At 36.8% G+C, this 26,580-nt stretch overlaps 1 protein-coding gene across 1 annotated transcript in view; it reads right to left on the bottom strand.

Moving 5' to 3' along the window:
• Positions 1–26,580, bottom strand: part of Braf (B-Raf proto-oncogene, serine/threonine kinase) — a 128,462-nt gene that overhangs the window by 50,957 nt on the left and 50,925 nt on the right. Inside the window, 6 exon segments of the mRNA XM_028889335.2 lie at positions 579–738; positions 8,190–8,306; positions 9,464–9,612; positions 12,835–12,937; positions 14,817–14,920; positions 23,696–23,959. Coding sequence (XP_028745168.2) covers positions 579–738; positions 8,190–8,306; positions 9,464–9,612; positions 12,835–12,937; positions 14,817–14,920; positions 23,696–23,959 — 897 coding nt within the window.

Here is a 26,580-nt window from a genome sequence, read left to right as displayed (position 1 = left end):
GAAAAAGCCACTTAAATGAATTTACTCTGCCCAAAATATAGGGGAAAAAAACACAATAAAAAGTAGGAAGAAAGTCTGATTTTAGAATCCTTTACTTGTGATTTATCTTGATAATTAAATTAAAATTTATAATAAAGTATTTCTTTCAGTTAATAAAATTTAAGTTATAGTTTTAACTATATGATCTAAAATATGAATGAAGAATTGCTTTTGTTGGTTATAATGCCAAACTCATGACAGAAAAATATAAATTCTTAATGTCATTTTTATAACACAGTAATAATTACACAAAAAATCTTAGAGAGGACTTCATAAATTCACTGAAGGGCTTTTATTAATTCTCATATTCAAATCATTTTAACTTAAAATTTTTTCAGAGATAGTATCAGAAAAAAATGAGAATAACTGTAACTTGTTAATATCGTCCTAGAAGATGATAGGGTTTCTGGATCTGTAATTCATATAAACCTAGCATTTAAATGACAAATGAAAGGTGGCATTTACTTCCAATCTGTATTAAAAATAGAAAAACAAAAAGCACACCTGAGTTGTTTAGTTCTAGCAGTGCTAGTACTTACATCAATATTGACAGGTTCGATTGTGTTTATATGAACATTGGGAGCTGAGGAGGACCGGTCTCGCTGCCCAAACTGATTCCGATGATCTTCATCTGCTGGGCGGAAGGGCTGTGGAATTGGAATGGATTTTGAAGGAGATGGACTGGTGAGGATTTGGGGCCTGGAAAAATCAAGTCACCGGAAAATAAGATTTGGAGCAATTGTATAGATAATAATACTTAAAATGAAAGTTATTAGATTTTTGTATTTAATATGATAATCTCTAAAGAACCAAAATTCCAATAGTAATGGCTTTAAAACAAGCATTAGTTTAAAAAAACATAACTACAACTAATACTGCCAAAGCTTTGCTCAAAAGCAGACCTTCCAGGGACTATCAGTGATATAAGAACAATGATTCTGATCCAGAAAACTCCAGAGGAATCTATGAACAGCTAGAAATTACCTGTGGTTAATCAGCAGAAGCAGCTCTTGTCCTTTAAAATCATATATAGAAATAATATATAGAAATATATATAGAAATATATAGAAATGCTCCAGGTAGAGACTAGCTGAATAAAATATGCTATGTTTCTTATATACTATTTCTCATAATCTGAAGTTACTCAAATGAAAAATTTAAGGAAGTACTTAGGAAGTTACAAATAGTTTTGAGAATATACCTATATATTTCCTGACCCCAAAGATATAACTGCTGTTTAATGCCCGTGTTTTAATTAAAATTTGTACAATATCAAAAGATCATTTTCAAAATTTCAGAAGATAATATGGTATGGTACCAATTATCTTTCATATTCAAAATGTTTTTCATGTCTCATCATTAATACCAGAGACAAAAAAGATCATATAATATTAAACACTGAAGCAAATATTAAAATAAAAGATTTGGGATGTGTGGTTTGGAAGTGCACAGGGAAGTCAGAGACTGGTGTCAGGCATCTTCTTTTCCACCTAATTTTTTGAGGCAAGGTCTTTTCATTGAACCCAGAGTTTACAATTGGTTCGACTGGCTGGCCAGCAAACTCCAAAAATCTTCTTGTCTCTGTCTTCCCAGCACTGGGGTCACGGGTTCAGACAGCGCAGCTAAGCTCTCTAAGTGGGCAGTGGGGATCCAAACTCAAGTCCTCAAGCTTGCATGGCAAGCACTTCGGCTACCGAGCAGTCTTCCAGTCCTAAAATTATTTTGATTAAAATACTCTAATAGGTTACAGAGTGACCTATATTTTTCCCCATAGATAATAGAATCCATGATGGCTGGCCTAAAAGAGCCTGGCATGAAGCACACTAAAAATTTCAAACTAGAGTATATATATTTATAAAGACTCTAGACCCCTCAGAAAAGATCCTCAGGAGTAGGGAAGTTATTACTACTTGGGAGAGGATACAGTGAGGCTCTGACTAAATTCAACTGGGTCATCATTTTACCCCATATTATAAAAACTAACCGGCTTTATTTAAGTGTTATTAGACTAGAAAAACAATGCTGAGATAACAAAAAGATAGTAAATAAGGGTAATTAGAAAAGAATGGTGAGAAAATATAAAAGGAGAGGCCAGTGAGATCACTCAGTGGATAAAAAGGTGCTCGCTCCTAAGCCTAATGATGTGGGTTTGATCCCTGGGACCTATACAGTGGAAGGAGACCTAATTCTCCAAAGCTGTCTTCTGACTTCCACACATGTGCCTCAGAGCATGTGCATGTGCACCCACACATACTAAATAAATATAATAAAAATTTTAAGAAAAAAGTAGGGCTGGAGGGATGGCTCAGAGGTTACAAGCACAGGCTGTTCTTCCAGAGGTCATGAGTTCAATTCCCAGCAACCACATAGCTGCTCACAACCATCTATAATGAGATCTGATGCCCTCTTCTGGCCTGCAGGCATACATGCAGACAGAAAACTGTATACCTAATAAATATATAAATCTTAAAAAAAAAAAAAAGTAATAGGAAAGGATAGAATGAAAATTTGAGGAGTAAAGGTTAAGAGTGGGGGAAAAAAGCTTCTGAATAAAGCATGTCATCAGAATCTGGAGCACATGGTCATAAGGATAAAGGAAAACACTTTAAGAGATACTAACTACATGAGTGTTTAGAAATGAACAGCAAAAACATTATTCACTAAAAGAATGAGCATAAACCCAATTACGATTAATGGAATGGGATTTTGGGAAAGTTACCATGTTTCTTCTGTGTCCTTTATGTTTTCTGGCTATCAAGAAACTCTCAGTTTGTGTCAAAAAGCTGTCCTTATTCTTGCTTTATAAAGCTAAACATGGCCTTTGCTAAGGAATTTTTGAACAGTTAAATGCTACTAGTTAATAAAGTATTGTGAAGTACAAACTGATAAGCTACTTGTAGTCTTAGAACAATAGAACCCTTTAACTCAGGACTAAAAACCAGAAAACCCTGAATTAACCAGAACTCCATAGAATAGTATAATCAATATAAAATGTGACCTAGAACAGGTAGCCAGGCAATAAATCTTTCCTGAAATTTACTGAGTTAAGACTATGACAGAAATATGAACTGAATAACAAGCCAGAACTCTGTATACAAAGGACAGTGATCCAGAAACAAGGAGAAACAAAACCCTGCATTTAATCTGGTAAAAGATGAGGCTTGTTACATAAAATCAATGTGATATATTAATACCATCTGGAGGGTGAAGGTGTGCCTTGGTTCAAAGTTAACTTTGTCTAGCCTTGAAGGCAAATATATGATAATTATGGAATATATTTCATTACCATACTCCAATGTATTCAAATATGTACACAAAGTCTTAATTCAATGCTTAACAACAACAACAAAAATCTAATAATAATTTGGCTTCTCATGAATATCTTCCCAAAAAGAGCGTGGGCCCATCCACCACAAGTCTGGTTTAGGTAACAGGTATGTTCTCATTTAGTCTGTTTTGATTTTGTTTAATTTAAGCTAGTATATTCCCAACTCTCATCGTTTTCAGAAAACTGCATGCTGTGGCATCTTCCTTGGAGCAAGGTAATTAATAACATCTATGGAGGACTTGGCCAGCCTCTAGATGACTTTCTCCCAGTGGCATATCTTTTTACTGACCCTTCCACAATCCTTTTTAAAATTAAAAATAAACAGCACTTTAATTCTAACACTCCTTAGAAAGTTACTGTAGCTAGATTTCTTGTACCCCAGCCTGCCGGTGGTCAGGTCAAAGCTCTCTTACCCGCCAGTCCCACAGCCGCTCAGACCCAAGTAAACACACAGAAGCTTATATCATTTACGAACTGTATGGCCATTAGCTCAATCTTATTACTGACTAGCTCTTACACCTAAATTAACCCATAGTTCTTATTTATGTTTAGCCATGTGGCTTGGTACCTTTTCTCAGTTCTGCCTTGACATCGTGCTTCTGTGTCTGGCCGGAGACTCCTGACTCAGCCTTCCTGTTCCCAGCATTCTCCTCTCTGCTTATCCTGCCTGTACTATACTTCCTGCCTGGCTACTGGCCAATCAGCATTTTATTTATCAACCAATCAGAACAACACATTCATAGCATACAAAAAGACATCCCTAGCAAATTACTAATAGTTTAAGGTTAAACTATTTAAAATTTTTTGAAGCAAACAAAGCGATTGTTTCTGTTCACTGATATACAAAAAAGGAAGTAATTATCTCTTACTTTGTATTCTATACTAGGCAATATATTAATTTTTCAAAATTTCTTGTTATACCCATACTTGTTTCAGGACCACTTTAACTGTTGTCAGGACTAGTAACAAATGCAATATTGTAACACAGAACATAATCAACATGATGGCTATTCTTGACTGACAACTTGACTACATCTGGAATTAACTAAAATGCAAGCATCTGGGCACATGTGTGGGATTGTTTTCTTAATTACACCCTTTGAAGTGGGAAGACCCACTTCTAATCTGGATCTTTGAGGTAGGAAGATCCACCTTTAATCCAGATCTTTTGACGTAGCTAGATCCACCTAGAATCTGGGCCACACCATCTGCGGGCAGTCTATATACAAGGACACAGAAGAAGGAAGTCTGCTGCTTGCTCTTTGCCTGCCTGCTCTTGCTCTCATTAGCAAGTACATTTCTTCATGGGCATTAGAGACTACTTCAGGACTCTGGCACAAAGTGAAGACCAATTGAGGCATGCAGACTGAACAACCACTGACTGTTGGACCTTCCAATAGTGGACAGTCACTGTTGGACTAGTTGGACCACAGCCTGTAAGCCATTCTAATAAATTCATATAAAATATACAAAATCTATAAACATATTTATATCTAGATACAGATATGTAGACATACACACTCTAAGTTCATTTTATAAGTTCTGTTCCCCTAGAGAACCCTGACTAAATACAACTGGTTTCTATCTTTACAAAGGTAATTTTACACACTGACATAAAAGCATTAGGAGATTAACTTGTAGAGAAGTTTGCACATTTTTCAAGACTAGAATCCATTTCACTCTAGTCAAGAAAAAAATACATGTGGCAGAGGCAAATGTTTTCTCAGTTTTAGAACAGCATTCCTGTACTGGAAGACAAACTGTATTGTTACCATAATGACCCTACAGAGAGGCCAAGCTCATTTCATTATATTCTACAACTCTGCTCACAGAACTGGGACCTACCATTAGAAAAGCATCACCGGTCTACAGACTATATCAGGAGAAATTGCCATAGCCAAAGGATTAATTAAAATCACAACAACATTTTGATTCTATCATTTATAAAAACATACAACTAATAACAGAGCCAACAGAGATAACTGTTACAATCTGACAAAACTACATAGTGGTTGCATTTCCTAGTGATATAAAAATACATTGACTATTTAAAATAAAACTGTTTTATTTTTAAAACATTATTATTGTGTGTGTGTTTGCAGGTGTGCACATCCCACTGAGCACACATGGAGGTAAGAATGTCTTTGGAGCCAGTTCTCTTCCTATTTTTGAGGCAAGGTCTCGTTACTGCTGTGCTGTGTAGACTTCTGCTGATATTCTTGCTTCTATCTCCCATCCTGCTCTAGGAATGCTGGGATTATCACCACATTTGGCCTTTGTCAAATTTACATAGTCATGCTTTTATGGCAAGCACTTTACCTATTGAGGCGCTATCTCATCTCACACACATCCCCAATTGTGTGGGGGGAGGTGGAGAGGGGTGCAGGGAAAGATAGACCCATGCCAGAACCCAAAGGAGGTCATCAGGTGGCCTTCTCTATTACTTTCCGCCTTATTTAAGAAGGGTTTCTTCCTTGACCTGGAACTTGAACCCTTTCAACTAGATTGCAAGCCAGCTAGTCCCAGCAATCCTCCTGTCTCTACCCCTTTGCTGCTAGTCTCACAGGTGTGCATGGAAGCATGCCTGGGCTGTTATGAAGGTGCTAAGATCTGAACTCTGTTATTCATTCTTGCACAGCTGAGCTGCTGAGCCAACTTTCTAGCCTGCCTCTTTCCCTCCCTTTTTAAAATAGGGTCTCATGTGTCTTAGGCTGCCTAACACTTCCTGAGAATTATCTTGAACTTCTGATTCTCCCTTTTCTATCCCCAAGTACTGGGATTAGAATTAACCAGCATGTCTAGTATATGTGATGCTAAGAATAAAATTCAAGGCTTTGTGCATGCTAGGCAAGCACTCTATTGACTGAGCTACATACTTATCGTCCAATTTATTTTTGAGACTAGGTCTTGCTCATGCTAGGCTGACCTCAAATTCATGGCAATCCTGTTGTCTCAGCCTCCCAAGTACTGAGATTATAGAAATGAGCCACTACTCTTGGAAATAGAAATTTATTTTGTTAATTTTTTTGTAACCCATGAGACCTTAGGAAGTCTGGCTTCATAAAAATTGCAGACCTATTAAAAGTATCAACTTATTGTTATCATTCCTTCTGGTATAAGTCTGTAAAGAAGTGTGGGCCAGACAGGTGGCTGTGTGTGTAAATGCCTGTCCTAGTCTAAGTACCTCAGTTTGATCTCTGGTTCCACAGTGGAAGGAGAGAACTGACTCCAGAAAGTTGTCCCTTGACTTCTACACAAGACCATGGCATTTCACACTTACACAAACACCTACATATCACCACTCACACAATACAGAAATAGTTTTTTAAGGTCCAAAGAAATAACGTACTGTGAAGAATAGGAGGAAGCAGGTAAAATTAAAACAAATACTTATGAACTAAACACTTCTGAAACATTCTAAGCCAGAATGCTATCTGGAAATGTCCTTTTCAAAAATTATATACTTCCAGACACGGCATTAATAATCTTGCCTCAATTACAATGGGAAAAGAGTAACAAACCTATGCAAAAAATATTTAAGAGCCAACTTAAAATATTGTCTCTTTTCTTACTATGAATATAATGCCTTGGAGATACTTTTACAGTAAATTCTTGCTTTTCCTCCTAAACTGATAGCATCTTACTACTTTTTTTTGTCCTTTAGGAATATCCTTCCTTTCTGCATATTGCTTTCCCTCAGCTTAGGTCATCTTCTTCACCCTATTTTTTTTTCCTGTCTATCTGTATTTTACTGCTAAGTGAATTTTCCCTTTAAAATAATTTTATCACATTGGTAACTTGTTTGAAAACCTTTGTTCTCCCATGTCATCATATCTCAAGTAAAACCAGCCTAAATGTCAAGATTCTTTACTACTTGGTCACACACATGGCATTTTTCCTCTTCCAGTTTTTTATTGTGATGTAGCAAAGGTTAGGCTCAAACTCAACAACTTTCTGCTTCAGCCTACTAAGTGCTGGGATTCTAGAAGTGTGAATCCCATCAGGCTCACAAATGCTACTTCTGAATTTATAAAAGCTTTCTGACTGACTCTGAAACCTGCTTTCTTCTCTGGACCCTAATACCGGCTTTGATACCCTAAGTTCATTCAGCTTCTAGCAATTTTTTAAAGATAAGTTCAAATCTCATCTCCATTACACATTCTTGAGTACATTATATTTTCTTGCATTCTATAAATATAAAATATTTATTTTATCACAAAGTTTAATAATACTCTATTATGATTTGTACTTTTAAAAAAATTGTTATCAACTTGTCTGTTAATTTTTTTAAGTAGAAGTCATAACATTACTTGATAAAATGGTAAATAAAAGAGTGTAAAAATTTTATGTTGTGGGGTTGGGGATTTAGCTCAGTGGTAGAGCGCTTGCCTAGTTCGATCCTCAGCTCCAAAAACAAAATAAAACAAAACAAAAAATTTTATGTTGCTTTTTTTCACAGTTGATCTTAAAATATAGTCTACACCAGCTTTAATCCCAGTGATTGACTAATTGATTGTGTGTGTTTTTATTTTTTCAAGGTAATAACTTACTGTGTGGACCAGGCCAGCCTCCAACTCACAGAGATCTGCCTGCTTCTGCCTCACGAGTGCTGAGATTAAAGGTGTAACCACCATACCAGGCTTTTTATCCCATTCTGTACAAATGCATGTAAATGCTTGAATGCTGCGATAAAATACATTATTGGGGGAAAATATCCATAATTTTAACAACTCCAATGTTGGAAAGGTTTACAATTACCCAAAAGATCCACAGGAAGGCAGTTCAAATAGCATGTCATTAAACAGCAGGAATCAAATCATACCCAATAGAGTCTGAGGGGGGTGCAGAAGGGGATCCAGATGTAAGGGCAGTCTCTGCTAAGGAGGCCTCCTCCTGTGGTACTGGGTGATGCTCAAAGAACTTGGAGACAAACAGCAAACTGTGAGGCAAAAACAAAACAAAACAAAACAAACCTAACTTGTGCAAAACCCAGAAGCTTCAATACATGAGAACACAGAGGTAATGGAAAAATACAAGAAATCAAGTTTTACTTTTGCAAACAACTATTAAAATTCAATTAAGTATATTTTTGTCTAAAAGTTTCTTTAACAAATTACATTGTTTGTTTGTTTGTTTTGGCTTTTTTGAGACAGGGTTTCTCTGTGTAGCTTTGCCCCTTTCCTGAAACTCACTCTGTAGCCCAGGCTGGCCTCGAACTCAGAGATCCACCTGTCTCTGCCTCCCAAGTGCTGGGATTAAAGGCATGAGCCACCACCTCCCGGCAACAAATTACATTGTACTTTCAAGGGCAAGCTGAGATCTAAAACTAATTGTTCTTTTCAATCAATTTCTATTTATTACAGGGGGAAAATCATGCTTTGTAGCTTAAAAACTAAAAGGAAAATATCTAGTGGTAGGTTAGATTACCCTTTTTGTTTTTTTTCTTTGACAGATTCACTGCGTAGCCCCGACTCATTGTGTAGACCAAGCTGGCCTTGAACTTACAAAGGCTTCTGCCTGAGTAGCTGCTAAGTTGGATATATCAATATAATTTACTTAAAAGTCAAATTCCATTTCAGGAGCAACAAAAAGAATTACAGAAAAAAATTACAATAGAGTACATCTAGTCTATTAGACATACTATAGAATAAAGAAAAAAGAAATTTTAGAAAGAAATAAATTGTATATAATTATTCCTTTAAATAAAAGGAAAAGGGTCAAAGGTGAAACAGACAGACATGGGTGAGGTGAAGCGTGAGGAAAGAATACCAACATAATTAGCAAAATAGATCACAGAATCAGACCCACTGTTCTTAATTCAAACTTTGTTCTATATCCACCCCCAAACTATATAAAAGTAGTTTTCTAAGGAAGAGAGCATGAAATGTAAACTTCATGTGCAGTGGACTCAGTGTTCCTTTATCTCGGAGAGAAGAGCCACCTGCACTATGTGTTACTTCCTGATGAGACTTTAACTATTCTGGAACAAGTGCATCGGGCAGAACATCCCTCACTGGCTTTCAAAGTATACTAGTGTCACATTATGAAAATTTAACTATAAAGTAGTAGCAAAGAGGTTCTTTGTGGATTACTTACTCAAGCTGGTCATAATTAACACACATCAGTGGAACCTCTGTACTACAACGCTGGTGAAACTTATAACCACATGTTTGACAGCGGAAACCCTGGAAAAGCAGCTTTCGACAAAAGTCACAAAATGCTAAGGTGAAAAAAGTTTTCCGTACCTGCAAAGTGAAAAATCATAAAAGGTTTCAAATACTTCAAAGAATCCTTTTATAAACCAACACATTCACTCTTACTTAAAATAACAATTTTTAAATATAATTATAGTATATAAAGTCACATACCAAATATAATATTAAAACCCAGGGGAGTTGAAATACTATTTCATCCTAATATCCAACTTACAGATTGAAAAGATGACACAACTAATACAAGAACTGAGCCCCTGGATGTGTGACCCAATCCCAAGAGGTCAGCAAGCAACATTTAAAGAGACACATGTATGAAATTCTCAAAAAAAATTTAAAAACTGAATTAAAAAGAATAACTGATTTCAAGCTTGAAAACATTAAAAAGTAGAAAAAAAAGAGGAAGAAAAACCAAAGGTATCATTTAATTAATGCATTAAGAGGAAAAGTAAGAAAAGTAGTTGCCAGAGCTACCAGCACAAGAAACAAAGATATACTTATTTAAACTTTCATAGTTATCAAACAGAACAACAAGATGGAGGAGAGGAGAGGGTCATAATGCTGCAAATGAGCTAATCCTAATAAAATCAGCAACCAGCATATGATGTCTAAAGTTGATAAAGCAAGAAACTGTGGCTAAAAGATATTTAGTAATATAAAAACAATTACCCAAGAGCTTAAAACAGAAACTATTAAAAATTATCAGTGGCTTCATGAAATCAACACTGTAATTATATTAAGGTGTAATGGGAATTATTTTATCTGACCACAGAATTATGAACTCAATTGTTTGTAACACAGGAGATATTATTGTTGAATTCAGCAACTTTTAAAGCTTAGCTCTGAAATGTCAGTAAGAAAGGAAACCTCTCCCCTTAAACTTTAACATATTCTTAAGACACCTCTGGAAGAATGTCTGATGTGGACTTATTTTCAGCCTATGCTTTCAGACGAACTTCATATAACAAAATAAATAAATGTTCAGGAATCTTGAAAAAATTATCAGTGACTTTTAATGTACAACAGGTGTCAAAGACACAGCACTATACTAAGGGATCTCTCTTCCCAAGGGAGAGATTATGTAAACTACTTATGTGCCCTAGTAGGTAATAGGCAGAACATTATGTAACAGAAAAGTTCTTAATGACTATTTCAGAATGTTGATAGTAAGGATGACTTCATTCTTGGTTGTGTATTTTCAATCGTCTAGGTTTTCACTTTTTAAAAACCATCATCAGTAAGTAATAAATATAGTTTATTTTATATCATGATCCAGTATATACATAAACCTATAACAGTGGTTACCTGAAACATAACTTAAAATTTTATATACTTTATTACATATAAATGATATTCATGATACATTTGATTTTAACACCAAATTACCTTCTCTCTGTTTAAATGGTTTTCGTGATAGAAGATGATCTTGAACTTTCAACCAGCCTCTTGCTTCTGCCTCCCATGTACCAGGATTCCAGGTATGGAAAACCACATCTGCTCTCAAACTTTCGTTCTTTTTTGAGACAGGGCCTTACTATGTAGACCAGGCTGTCTCTAAATTCCCAGTGATCTGCCTGTCTCTGTCTCCCTGTGATAGGATTAAAGGTGTGTGCCACCATGCCCAGCTCAAAATTCTATTTTCAAAAAATAGTTATTTAATGAACAGTTACTCAAAATTATAGAATGGCACATAATCCACTCTGGCCTTTTAAAAACCTTTATATAGTGAGGTCTATTTTCTTTAGTCTCCCCATCACCTGAGAAAGCATGTTAAAAAGTAAAAGTTGTTTCTAGCTTTCCTTCTTTTCCATTTGCCTGTGATTATACAGAAGTGAAAAATACCTCCTTTGATATTTATTTATATAGTGAATAATTGCCAAAGTAAGCATCTTTAGTGATGCTGCCATTATTTCAGAAAACACAGACACAGGCGCAGACACACACACACACAATCTGACCTTTTAGCCAACTACTCAAATTCTTACTCACTGACAGTTTGTTGTATCATGAACTCCTGAACATCCTTCATTTGCCCACCTAGTGCGTCCTTCCTGCTATTTATACATATTCAAACTATGTATATGTGGTTGGTTTTATATACACAATCATCGACACACATGTTTGGGGTGGGGGGAGGAAGGGAATAGAGAAGAGAGCAGAACCTCTGAAGGAGTAAAAATAAGTGGATATGCATTTGAGTATGAATTTTAAGAAAACCCTATGTCTGCAAAGATACTTTTATGAATAAAGGTGAACCTAAAAAGATCTATTATTTCTTCTGGGACATTGCTTATGCTCAGTCTAGAATTTAGCATATCTAAAGATGGATGGTAAATGAGGGGTGGTGATGAGGAGGCTGCTGCATGCTAGTAACAAGCTTAAGCTAGTTTTACCAAATACAAAAACAAAAGGAAAAGTCTCAAGGAGAGTTCAATACAAACGTGTGTGTCGAGATATAGGCAGTCTAACCTAGCACATTGTATTTTATAACTATAAAAATTTACATTTCTATTAATAAAGGCGCCAAATTTCTACTTTTATAGGCTACTAGGCAATCATTACAAGAATAAAGCTAGGTGTAACTAAAAAAATTGACATTCACAAGTCCTACTGATGAGAAAATTAAAAACAAGGACCATCACACAGCATGAGTCTAGTTTTCCCTTAAGAAAGAGAGAATAGGAAGTAATGGAGAAAAAACAAGCAAACTTTGGGCTGACCACCATGCATTTGTGTATACAGAAAACCATATAATTACCTACTCATCTATACAAATGCTGACTTCTAGGAAAATTTCACTTTACTAGATAGACTTTTACATCATACTAATTTTTGTTCCTTTTTTAATTACTTATTTTATTTTAATTTTATGTACATTGGTGTTTTGCCTGCGTGTATATCTGTATGAGGGTGTCAGATCCCCTGGAACTGGAATTATAGACAGTTGTGAGCTACACGTGGGTGCTGGGAGTTGAACCTGGTCCTCTGGAAGAGCAGCCAGTACTCTTAACTACTGAGACATCTCTCCAGCCCCTAATTTCTGTTCTTTTAAAGAGACATGTTACATGTTTATTAAGTTACAAAGAAAGAATAAATATTAAAATAAAATTCTTTAAACACAAGATTTTAAAGAACAAAACTTAGGTAACTTATCAATCACAAAATTACTTATCTCTATTTCATATTCCCTAAATTTAAAAACAGTCAAAAGAAACTGACCATTTTTTGACAGTTCAAATATGGAAATGTACATACAAAGTTGTGTGTTGTAAGTGGAACATTCTCCAGTACTTCTACATGCAACTCCTCTCCAGTAAGCCAGGAAATATCAGTGTCCCAGCCAATTGGTTTCTTCTCTCTGAAAAAAATATAAGCAAAACCTTTCTTGATTTTTTTTAAAAAAAGATTTATTTATTTTATGTATATGAGTGTTCTATCTGCATGCACAACTTTATGTCAGAAGAGGGCATCAGATCCCACTATAGATGGTTGTGTACCACCATGTAGTTGCTGGGAATTGAACTCAGGACCTCTGGAAGAAAGAACAGCCAGTGCTCTTAACTGCTGAGCCATCTGTCCAGCCCTTTCTTGGTTACTGTACCCCAAAATATTTATATACAGCATGCTGATGATATAAACATGGTTATGGAGGAGCTAATAATAAGGAGGTTTGAATATCTGGTTTTACATCATTAAAAATTTCTTATTTTTAGCCGGGAGGCAGTGGCGCATGCCTTTAATCCCAGCACTCAGGAGGTAGAGCCAGGTGGATCTCTATGAGTTCAAGGCCAGCTCTGGTCTACACAGTGAGATCCAGGACAGGCACATAAGCTACACAGAGAAACTCTGTCTTGAAAAACCAAAAAAAAAAAAAAAAAAAAAAAAAAAAAAAAAAAAAAAAAAAAAAAAAAACCAAAAACAAAAAACCCCAAAAATCTTAAATTTTAAGTTTAATTCCAGTTCCAGGGGATCTGACACCCTCATATAGATATACACGCAGGCAAAACACCAATGTATTAATTTTAAGTAGTAAGTGTACTACTCTTAGACAAAGAGCAGTGTAAATAAATTCATTTTTAAGTCAGTTCCAGAAAAAAACATACAACAGCCAAACCCAGATTGTATCTGGGGTTTAAAAAACAAAGCTGGGCAGTGGTGGCGCACGCCTTTAATCCCAATACTAGGGAGGCAGAGACAGGTGGATCTCTTTGAGCCTAGTCTACAGAGTGAGTGAGTTCCAGGACAGCCAAGAACAGCTAAGGCTACACAGAGAAAGCCAGTTTTGAAAAACTAAAACAACAAACAAACAAAAAAGCACCCCCAAAACACACAGGTATGGTCTTATCTACCAATTCAGAGAAAAAGAGCATTCAAGGAACAACATGCCTCAAAATGTAGATTCAAAACATAAACATCTTGGAACAACATTATTTATGAAAAATGCTTCAATATAAAATGTTAATTTTGGTAGACTTTTTGTGGAACTATGAGCTTATATTTAAAAAGGAGGACTATACAAAGGCACATTATCTAAACTAATCACATTCTCAAGCAGTGGTTCTCAACCTTCCTAATGTTGCAACCCTTTACTACAGTTCCTCTTGTGGTGGTGACCCCCAACCATAAAATTATTTTCAATGCTACTTCATAACTGTAATTTTGTTACTGTTATGAACTGCAATGTAAACATCTATGTTTTCTGATGGTCTTAGGTGACCCTGTAAAAGGGCCATTTAGAATCTCTAAAGGGATTGTGACCCACAGGTTGAGAACCATTGTTCTAATGGTTCACCAATTACAAAAATTATAAACTCTAATAAAGGCATTTATTTGCCACAGGAATAAACATTATAACCACATAAATTACCAATAGCCTTCAAGTAGTATTAGCACAATTTTTTAAGCTGATGTTCTAAATATATTTCCTTTCTTCCTCCCTCCCTCTCTCCCTTCCTTCCTTCCTATTGTGTACGAGCATTTTGCCTGCATGCCTGAGGAGACCACAAGGTTTTAGATCCCCTGGAACCGGAGTGACAGACGGCTGTGAGCTGTCACGTGGGTGCTAAAAACTGAACCCAGGTCCTCTGGAAGAGCAGCCGCGCTCTCACTGAGCCATCTCGGCAGTCTCTGAGGTTGATTTTCAATTCCCTAGATTTGGAGAAAGACTACAAAACAAACTCAAAGCTTTATGTCTCATTTCTTTTCAGAGAAAATCACACAACACATACAAACCATACCCATCCTGAATTCTGTAAACAGCACAGCATTCTGGGATAAGACCTCTCATCATCAGCGCTTTCTTTAGACTGTCTCGGACTGTAACACCACATCTTGCGGGTACCTATGACATAAATATGCATAAAAGGTAATGGGAAGGAGGTTTTCTTTCAAATAATTTCATAAAACTCAGTCATTTACCTTATAACATCTTTAAAATATTGCATGGATTCCTTGAGTCAAATATAATATCATGTCTATAATTTACTTATTAGTCAAAGGAAATTATATCAAGTAATTATTATTTGACCAACTTAAAGAAAAATTAAGGCTGGGTGTGGTGGTGCATGACTTTAATGCTAGCTCTTGGGAGGCAGAGTCAGCAGGATTTCTGTGAGTTCAAGGCCAGCCTGGTCTGCATAGCGAGCTCCAGGGCAATCAGGACTACACAGACTGTCTGGAAAAAAAAGACTGGTATTTTATTAAAATTACATATTCATATATATGAACAGAAAATATAACAGTATTTTCTACACTATATACACCAATACAATGGTCCCACCACTGACAACACTTAGAGGTCAACACTCAAATTAAAAATTTTTGTTGTTTTTGAGACAGTGACTGTTGTAGCCCAGGCTAGTCTAAAGTTCTAGATCTTCCTATGTCAGCCTCTCAACTGCATGAGCACAGGTGGATGCTACCATATCTAGCTGTAAAATTAATTTTGACCAAATGTGAAAGCTGTATAAGTCTTCAGTTATATTAATGATCATTAAGAGATGCCTTACTACTATAAATAAAGCAGAAGAAAATGTGTGTTAGGATATATGCGGAGGCTGGAGAGGTACCTCAGTGGGTAATGTTTTTGTTGCTCAAGCATGAAGACCTGCGTTTGGGTCTTTAGTACCGACTAAAAAGCTGAATGTGGCAGTGTACATCTTTAACTTCAGTGTAGACTCTGGGGAAGGGGTGTCACTGGCCAGGCAATCTAGGGAAGTAAGTTCTATGTTCACAGAGAGACCCTGTCTCAAAAAACAAACAAACAAACAAACAAACAAAAAACAACCAACAACAAAAAAACCAAAACCAAAAACCAGTAATAAAGACACCTCCCATTGATCTCTGGTCTCTACAGGCTCATGCACTCACAGGCATACAAACATGCATATACACCACCATCACTCACCCACCCAGAGAGAGACAGACAAGGGTTGTCAGGAAGGCAGACAGGCACACACAGAGAGACAGACAGACACTGATCTGATTGATAATTGATGTTTAGTTCTCTAGTGTCTCTACCTGGATACTTGCCCTTCTCTAGAATCTCCTATTACTATTGAGGATATCAATATTTTTTTTCTGGCAACAGATGGTGTACATGTGCTAATTAGGTGCTAATCCCTTATGATATTAAGAGGTTCAGGACTAAATTTATGACCTCCTAAACAATACCTGGGTTCTTTAAACTGAGACATGGACTTTGGTTGAGAGATGTTCCTGTTTTTACTGTAGTTAAGAGTATGCCGACTGATTACATATTTCCTAGAACACAGAAAATATCTAGTGATAGAATAAAACAAATATAGGGAGAAGTACTAAACTATAGGCCAAGCTTTCATAATTATTAAGAAGTCTCGCCGGGCCGTGGTGGTGCACGCCTTTAATCCCAGCACTCGGGAGGCAGAGGAAGGCGGATCTCTGTGAGTTCGAGGCCAGCCTGGGCTACCAAGTGAGTCCCAGGAAAGGCGCAAAACTACACAGAGAAACCCTGTCTCGAAAAAACCAAAAAAAAAAAAAAGTCTGCCCGTCATTTTTTGGGAGCTGGCTGGCACAACAGAGAAAGACTCGTTACGTGTGTGTTGAGGAAACTTACTTCAGGCCTCAACCATAGGGATGTCAGCCATGAGTTCATGTTACTGAGCCAATAACAATATATGTACTCGTCTGAACATTTATTTGCCACAGGAAAATTCACACCTGAACAAAATGTTCAAACTTCATCATAAAAAATTGAAATAATTATTGGTTATCCATGAGAATTCATTACTTTACACATGTTTAAATTCTTCTATAGTGCAAAGTTATTTACAAAACTTTAAGGAGTCACTTTAAAACTTGGTTGGACATAAAAAATGTTATACACTGAATTATTTGTGCTAGTACCTTGATAGTGTAATTCATTTTTTCCCCCTTTTTTCTTTTCAAGACAAGATTTTATGTAGTCCAGCCTGGCCTCAAACTCATTATGTACCCAAGAATTAGTCTGCATTCCTGTCTTTCCTGCTTCCCAGTATTTTGGATTACAAATGTGTCATGGTCAGCTTGGTAGGGTAAAGGCAAGCTTGTGGTATATATAAACATGATACAGTTAGCCCTTAAATAAACCAGCATACAATACATATGCAAAATAATATGTAGATTTGAACACAACTTTAAATATATAGCTGGCTAGTTTTATGCCAGCCTAACACAAGCTATAATCATCTGACAGAAGGGAATCTCAATTGAAAAAAAAAATGCTTCTATAAACTGTTGGGGCTGGAGAGATGGCTCAGCAGTTAAGAACACTGGCTGCTCTTGCACAAAACAGAACATTCATCCACTTAATAAATAAATAAATATATACATACAGCATTGCAGGTAAGCCTGTAGAACATTTTCTTCATTAGTGATTGATTGGGGAGGGCCCAATTTAGAGAACCCTGGGCTGGTGGTCCTGGGCTCTATAAGGAAGCTGACTGAGCAAGTCATGAGGAACAAGTTTGTAAGCAGCACTCCTCCATGGCCTCTGCATCAGTGGTCTCCAGGTTCCTGCCCTGTCTGACTTCCTCTCCTGACTTCCTTCAATGAGGAACAGTGATGTGGAAATTTAGGCCAGATAACTCTTTCCTCTCCAAGTTGCTTTTGGTCATGGTGTTTCATCACACCAATAATAACCCTAACTAAGACAAAGCTTTCTGATTTTATGATAATTAATTTTGATGTTGTGTCTTTTTCAGCTCTATTAGACCAATTACATTGTTTTTAAGGAAGACTGTGATATGCTATGCTTACAACATGGTCTTATTAAAGCAACAAGAGAATCTCTTTCTATAACCCAAAAGAGTTAACAGAATAAAGACAATTTTAGAATTAATTGCATTTAACTTGTAAAGAACCAGGGCCAATGGAATGGATTTATAAAGAAGGTATCTTTTACTACTCAATTATGGTCCTAATCAAATCAAAATAGGTCAATCAGTTGAACTTATCGAAGGACAAAAGAAGCTCTTTCATTGTTAGAAAAGCTTAGAACTTTTGAGAAACCAATATTATTCTTCCTGCCTACAAAAAATCTACACCTTTGGTTTTTTGTTTCACTGTGGCCAAAAATATAGAGGGAGGATATTTCCTGGGGCCGTGCCATTTATTCTATTGAATAATATCCTTTTACTCTCAACCTATTTCTTTAAGCCTACTTATTTATACTGGTGAGAATTTAAGTCTTTCAAATAGGGCACGGTTTTATTTTTAAATTATATTCATTTATTTTCTTCTTATATTTTTATTTTTGCATGGGTGTGTATTGTGGGTGGGTATGGGTGTGTTTGTGTACACATGTGGAATTCAGAGGAGTACTTTAGGGAGTTGCTTCTCTCCTTTTACCAAGAGAATACAAAAATTAGACTTGCAGCAAGCACCTTTACCTACAGAGCATACACATGGTGCAATAATCTCATCAGGCTCATATATACAAATTAATAAAATAATATTTAAAAGAACTATGCATGCATTCTCTGTCCCCAGGAATTGTTCTTAGTCCTATATAAAGGTACTTACATTTAGCACTATTTGTAATAATAGTAATAATAATAATGACAATAATAATACCTGAGAAAGGATATGCAAAAATGGAATAGCTGATAACAATTCAATGGAATGAATATATAAATGCACACTGTGAAATCCAAATTTTGAATTTAATCCTGGACATTACATACATAATGGTACTATCCTACTTTTTTTTTTTCAATCAATTAAAAAACAAAATACTGGCCGGGCAGTGGTGGCGCACGCCTTTAATCCCAGCACTCGGAGGCAGAGGCAGGCGGATCTCTGTGAGTTCGAGGCCAGCCTGGTCTACAAAGTGAGTTACAGGAAAGGCACAAAACTACACAGAGAAACCCTGTCTCCAAAAACAAAAACAAACAAACAAAATACTAACATGGATACATACATAATAAAATGTGACTGAATGTGCACCACATTTATCATAGGGGTTATTTTTAGTAGGGAACAGGATGTTCAACAGGAGAATGTGATTGATAAGAGAATGCAATTAGTGTGTGGAGAATATAAAGCAAATATTAACAACCTATTCATTGTAGCTGACTAGGAGGTATGTAATATATGGCTCTTAATACTTTCGCAAGTATTTAAAACTTTCTAAATAGCTAAAAAGGAAAACCCACCACCTATTGTTTTTCTTTTCTTGAGACAAATCCTCATGTGGTCCAGGACATAAAGTTTATGACTGGTATTTTTAATTCTTTAAATGTTTTGAAGGATTTACCTGTAAAATAGATATTTATAGTTTTTTTTTTTTATAAAGTGGTTACACAGATCAGAATAAGCTACTCCAAAGTATGTCATTTTAGCAAGAAGATTGTTTGTTTTCAGTTAAAAAACAACAGAGACTCAACTGTGTGCTGGTTGGTTTCTTGACAATTTGATATAGACCGATCTGGGAGAGAAGATCTTAATTGGGAAAATGCCTTGAAATGAGGGCATTTTCTTGATTAATGCTTGATACGGGAGGGCCTAACTTCCTGGAAGTGGCACTACATTGGGCAAGTGGTCCCAGATAAGATAAGAAAGCAGGCTGAGAAGCCATGAGGAGCAAGCCAGTAAACTGTTTCTCCATGGCCCCTGCTTCAGTCCCTACCTCAGATCCCTGCCTTGAGTTCCTGCCCTAATTTCCTTCAACTGTGATATGGAAGAGTAAGCCACATAAACTTGCTTACTTTCTTCTCAAGTTGGTCATGGTCTCTATCATAGCAATAAGAAGATAACGAATGCCAGGCATGATGGCTCATGCCTATAACTCTAATTAACATTCAGGAGGTTGAGGCAGAAAGATTGCCCTGAATTAAAGGCCTGAATTAGGGCTGGGGAGAGAGTTCAGTAAAGTGTTTACCACATAAGCATGATGACCTGAGTTGAATTTTGAAAGCTCATGTAAAACAGATGTGAGCCAGAAGTGGTGGCGCATGCTCTTAATCTCAGCACTCAGGAAGCAGCAGCAGGAGGATATGTGAGTTCAAGGCCAGTCTGGTCTACATAGTGAGTTCCAGGACAGCCAGGGCTATACAGAGACCCTGTCTCAACCAACAAACAAATAAGCTAGATGTGATGGCATGTGCATGCAATTCCAGCATGGGGAAGGCAAAAACACTGGATCTTTAGGGCTTGCTGGCCAGTCAGTTTACCCTACATGGTGAGTTCCAGATCAGTGAGAGATCCTATCTCTAATTATCCTTGAAAAAAGTATATATTCCTTAATTGGTATGTGTATGGTCTACCTGTATATTATATTAAGAATGACATCTATGCTGGGCGTGGTGGCTCATGGCTTTAATCCTAGCACTCAGGTGGCAGTCAGGCAGATCTCTGTGAGTTCAAGGCCAATCTGGTTTACAAAGGGAGTTCCAGGACCGCCAAGGTGGTTACTGGGAAACCCTATCTCAAAAAAACAAACATGCTGGGGTATACCTGTAATCCTAGCACTTGAGAGGAGCAGAGGTAGAAAGATCTTAAGTTCAAGATCAGCATAGGATATAAAGGAAAATCATTTTGAGACCCCATGTTAAACAACAACAACAACGGGACTGGGGATTTAGCTCAGTGGTAGAGTGCTTGTCTAGCAAGTGCAAGGCCCTGGGTTCAGTCCTCAGCTGAAAGGGTGGTGGGGGGAGGGGATGGGACAGGGACTGACAAGTATGTTTAAATACAGTACTTAGTATTCTAATAATTTTGTACTGGGATTATATGCTTTCCACTATATGTGGTCAAGAGTACATTTTAGAATTTATATAAATGGAATTACAAAGCATGCATCCATTTTTGCCTGCCTCCTTTTCTACAGCACACTTTTCTAGGGATTCATCTATGTTGGATGATGGGAATATCAGTAACTTTTCTTTCTATTAACATGATGTTCTTTGTAACAATATTTCACAATTTCTTTTAAAATTCCCGTTTTTAGCTTTTATTACTTTTGAGACAGGGTCTCATTCTGTAGCTCTAGCTAGCCTACAACTCCACACATAAATCAGGTTAACCTTGAAGTTATATCGATCTACATGCTTCTGTGTCCCAAGTCTGGGATTACAGGTATATGCACCAGGGACCAGTTTAACAGTTTACCTGTTGATGGACATTTAGAATTTGGAGTATGAGAAACAGAACATCAAAGCAACATTTACTTACAAATCCTTATTTTTCATGCTTAGATAAAAACTTCAGAGTAAAATGGCTGTTTTTTTTTTACTTTGCATATAATTATCATACTATTCCTTTTAAAATGTATTAAAGTATACACATAACAAAGTCTATCTTAATTATTTTTTAATATTAGCTGCTCAGTGAGGTTAATATTCATGCCATTGTGCAACCAATACCCTAAACTCTTCATATTGTTTTTAAAAGACATTTTAAAATTTTGTGTGTATGGGTGTTTTGCCTCCATGTATGTCTGTGTATCACATGCATACAGTGCCAGAGAGAGCACTGGATCCCCTGGAACTGAGTACAGATGGCTGTGAGCTGCCATGTGGGTGCTGGCAATAGCACCAGGGGTCTATGTAAGAGCAGCCAGTATTCATAACTACGGAGCCATCTCTCCAGCCTCAAGGTTTTCCACATTCTGCTTGTAAGTACAGGCAACTAAAAAATGGAGATGGAGATGGGATAGGTGTCCATGAACTTTTTATAACACAGGCTATTTCAGAGATAGAATTTCTATTTACAAATAATTTTACATCATGTTCCCCCTTTAAGGTGATGTCAACACAAAGATATTACTCAGGAAGTATGGGAACAACAATTTTAACTAGTCTATGTATGACAAAAAGGAAAAAGGTTAAAGGAACTGAGTTTGTTTTAAAAATTTAATTTCCTCTGTACAAAAATGAAATAATCCCAAGTCTGCTTTATCATACTCACCTCTTGCTGGAAGAAAAGGCAGAGAAAGTACGTACAAATGCACTCTTGATAATTAACAGGGTTTGAAAACTATTTTCTAAGTAAGATCAAAATCCATATGCAGGTAGTGGGCAACTGTTAGTTCCTAATCTGATCATTAACACAGGAAGTCTATATTCTACACATTTTAAAAGTCAAAAGGAATTTTGGAACGCTGAAAACCACCAACTGTACCTTGTATTTCTGTTCTCTTACAGGGAAAACAAAGGAAGACTACTTTGATTTCAGCTGATTTGTAACTCTTTTTATTAAAAGCAACCATATAAGGTTGGAGGATTTCTCTGAGTAACAGCCCTGGCTGTCCTGGAACTCTCTCTGTAGACCAGGCTGGCCTCGAACTCAGAGATCTGCCTTCCTCTGCCTCTCCAGTGCTGGGATTAAAGGCGTGTACCACCTGGCAATGATACTTGTGAAAACAATTTATTTATTTATTTATTTATTTATTTATTTATTTAAATATATTTTATTTTACAATACCATTCAGTTCTACATATCAGCCACGGGTTCCCCTATTCTCCCCCTCCCCACCCTCCCCTTACCCCCAGCCTACCCCCCATTCCCACCTCCTTCAGGGCAAGTCCTCCCCCGAGGACTGCGATCAACCTGGTAGACTCAGTCCAGGCAGGTCCAGTCCCTTCCTCTCAGACTGAGCCAAGTGTCCCTGCATAAGCTCCAGGTTTCAAACAGCCAACTCATGCAATGAGCACAGGACTTGGTCCCACTGCCTAGTTGCCTCCCAAACTGATCAAGCCAATCAACTGTCTCACCTATTCAGAGGGCCTGATCCAGCTGGGGGTCCCTCAGCCTTTGGTTCATAGTTCATGTGTAACAACAATTTTTAAAAAGTTATATAAACAAGAGCAGAAAATTAAAGCGCACTGAAAGTTAACTTCTGACAACTTAAAATGGAGATTACTCAGAGGAAAGAATCTTACCTGATACAAGCTTAAATCATGAAAATTCTGATCACCTCTTTAAAAAAAGATTTATTCATTTTTATTTTATGCTTTTAAGTGTTTTGCCTGTTTGTCTGAAAGGGCATCATATATGTGCCTGGTATCCTTGGAGGCCAGAAGAGGGCATTAAATCCCCCACAAATGGAATTACAGATAGTTATGGTTCAACATACAAGTGCAGATAATTGAACCCAGGTCCTCTGTAAGAGCAACCAGTGCTCTTAACTGCTGAGCCAGCTCTTCAGTCTCCTAACCGACTCTTAACTGGCACTTACATTTAAGTGCCAATGAAGTTTGATGGATTGCCACACACCTTTAATCCCAGCACTTGAGAGGCAGAGGCAGACAGATCTCTATTAGTTGGAGGCCAGCCTCATCTACGTAGTGTGTTCTGGACCAGCCAAGGCTACATAGTGAAACCATGTCTCAAAAAAAAAAAAAAAAAAAAAAAAAACCAAAAAACCGCCGACAATAACAACAAAAAAACCAACCAACCAACCAACCAACCAAAAACAAATAAGTAAATAAAATTTTAAAAGAAAGAAATCTGGTAACTATATAGACTTTGACACAAAACAATCATGTCTTTTCTCTCCTCGTTTGAAATGGATGGTTCCATTTGCATGGCTCTGAATATTCAGTGATAATAATGTCCAACACAAGAAACAGCAAACTGACTACAGTAAATATCGACTCACCACTGTCCTCTGTTTGTTGGGCAGGAAGACTCTAACAATAGGTTTCTGTGGTGACTTGGGGTTGTTTCGTGATCCATCTGTGGGAGTTTGAAAAACTGAAAGAGATGAAGGTAGCACTGAAAGGCTAGAAGAAGAGGAGGACGTAACCGTGTCCATTGATGCGGAGCTAGAAACAGAAAACTCAGTTCCATTCCCCAGGGACTCCAACAGCTGTTGCTCTCTTTGCTGGAGGGCATCTAGCTTGCTGGTGTACTCTTCATAGGCCTATAAAATAAAGGAGAGTCACATAGAACCTAGAGTTTGCTTTGACAGTCACAAAAGACATATGACTTCAGTCTTTGATTATAACTTCTTTATAATGTAAAACAGGGTTTAAGCTACAAATTACAAAGTAAATACTGAAAATACTACCAATACTCTCACTATTCAATGGAAAAATATGTTATAGGACATTACTTTATTATGTTGGGAAACTTGATCTACATGTATCTACATGCTCCATAAATGTTAATTTAAAAAATAGTATTTCCCAATTTTCTGGTAAAAGAGTAATTTTTTTTTTCCAAACCACAAGTTTAGCATAAGACAAAATATGTATAAAGTATTACACTGCATCAAGGATAGGTGTTTCTTCCTTTATATAATTCTATTTTCCAGAAAAGTTGCAGGCATATCAAGTTTCACAGACTTTGGCAACAAACAATCATTGCTATACTTAGTTGAAATAGATGATTCCATTTGTGTGACTCTGAATGTAAAGTGGTAACATATGAGCATGTATGTGAGAATGGGCACAGAGAGAGAGAGAGAAAGAGAGAGAGAGAGGAGAGAGAGAGAGAGAATGAGAATGAGAATGGAAAGGAAGTGGTTATTGTAGCTTTGTTAAAATTCAGGAATGAGTTACACAGTACCAGAGAGCAAATTCACACTGATCTCAGTGTCAACAATGAACCTTGGTGGGACTTGGATGATTTGTAGCTACTATCTCCTTTCTGAAATAGCTATAGTTATCAGTTAAAATAGTTTATTCTTTTAAAGAACCACTTCTCATTATAGATTCCTAATTACTTCCATCCCCATCAAATGTTGCGTAGCAAGTAAAAATTGATTTGATACCCTGAAACTATAGGAAACTCTGGGCCACTAACAGTATATCCTCATATATATTCCATTTGACAAGGGCTAAAGAGTCAAATGACCTACCATATAAATTACCAAATTCTAAGAACAGCATGATACTGAAAGTAAAGAGATATAAATAATTGGAATAGAAATGTTCAGTTCTTTCAGACAGTGGAAATCCCTTTAGCCCATAATCTACTATTGTTCCCTACCATCTTAAATAGATGTAGTACAACAAACATTTATGAAACTCTACAAGGGAGAATTAAAGATTTTAATATGGCATTTTCCATTTCTCAACAAGTTTACTAGGCTAGAAGATGGCTCAGCAGGTAAAAGTGCTAGCTGAGTAAGCTTCAAGACTTGAGTTGAGTTTGCTCCCTAGAACCCACAATGGAAGGAAAGAATCAACTCCTGACAGTTTTCTTCTAACCCCCACATGCATGTGCATGGACTTGCCACATGAGCACATCATAACACAATACACTAAGTAAACATTTTAAAAAGATTACTGTGCTATAAAGAAACAGATGGATGTATTTTTATTTGTGTATTATTCATAAGAAATAGCATTTCTGCTATAAGGTAAGAATGTGAAATGAGGCAGGGCTTAGGAAGACACTTATAAGGATGGAAGAAATAGCAAGAGTGAACAGAAGAATTTTATAACCAAGTAAGAAGGTAAGATATCTTTAAGATACTGGGGAAAGCTGGGTGGTAGCAGCACGTCTTTAATCTCAGCAGTTGAGAGGCAGAGGCAAGCAGATCTCTAAGTTCAAGGCCAGCCTGGTCTACAGAGTGAGTTTCAGGACAACTAGGGCTACACAGAAGAACCTGTCTCAAAAAGTAAAACAACAACAAAAACTAACAACAACAAAAAGATATTGGAGGGAAAAAGCATAGCTGAATGTTATGTCATATGTAGGAAACAGCAAGAGGTTGATACACATCTGTAAAATTTAAATGAATAATAAGTACACAGGGAAACAAGACTGGGGAGATGGGCAAGGGACAAGATCTTGTTTGTTTTGTCCTATTCCGATTTGTTAGTGCTTATTTTATCTTATTATTATTCCTTTAGAAGATTGTTTCCTTTGAGAAATAGGAAGGGGGTGGATCTAGATGGGAGAAGTGGGGAAGATCTAGGAGGATCAGAGGGTGGGGGAATCATAATCAGGAAATATTATATGACCAACAATCTATTTTCAGTAAAAGGAAAAAAAAAATTCAAAAAAGGAAGCAGGTTGGGCAAGCCACGAGGAGCAAGCCATTAAGCAGCACTCCTTTTTGGTCTCTGGATCAGCTCCTGCCTCCAGGTTCTTTCCTGTCTGAGTTCCTGCCTCAGCTTCCCTCAATGGACTGTGACTAGGAATATGTAAGGCAAATAAACCCTTTCCTTTTAAAGTTGCTTTGGTCATAGTATTTCATCACAGTTACAGTAATCCTAACTGTCAAATCTGATTACTCTTCTAATATCTTTCGTTAGAAATATCTGTATCTTGTCTCTAAAGGCATTTATTTCCGTTTTGCCTTCAAGACCCTGAGACACTCATACTACATAATTTACAGAGATTGAATTGATGCCAGGATCACAATCTGGAATGTTCACACCCTTGAATGAACACTATTCCACCTTGACTGTACACCTTACTAGCACATGATAGGTTCAGGTCAACATTAATACCTTTCACGCATTCCTAGACTTGGGCCTTTACTGTATTCTTTCCTGTGTGTTATGGATTATTATTCCAACACCACCATCA

This window comes from Peromyscus leucopus, chromosome 3, assembly GCF_004664715.2.
Source record: "Peromyscus leucopus breed LL Stock chromosome 3, UCI_PerLeu_2.1, whole genome shotgun sequence".
Taxonomy (NCBI): Eukaryota; Metazoa; Chordata; class Mammalia; order Rodentia; family Cricetidae; genus Peromyscus; species Peromyscus leucopus.
Note: the sequence above shows the minus strand (reverse complement) of the source record. Positions and strands in the feature narration are given on the sequence as shown.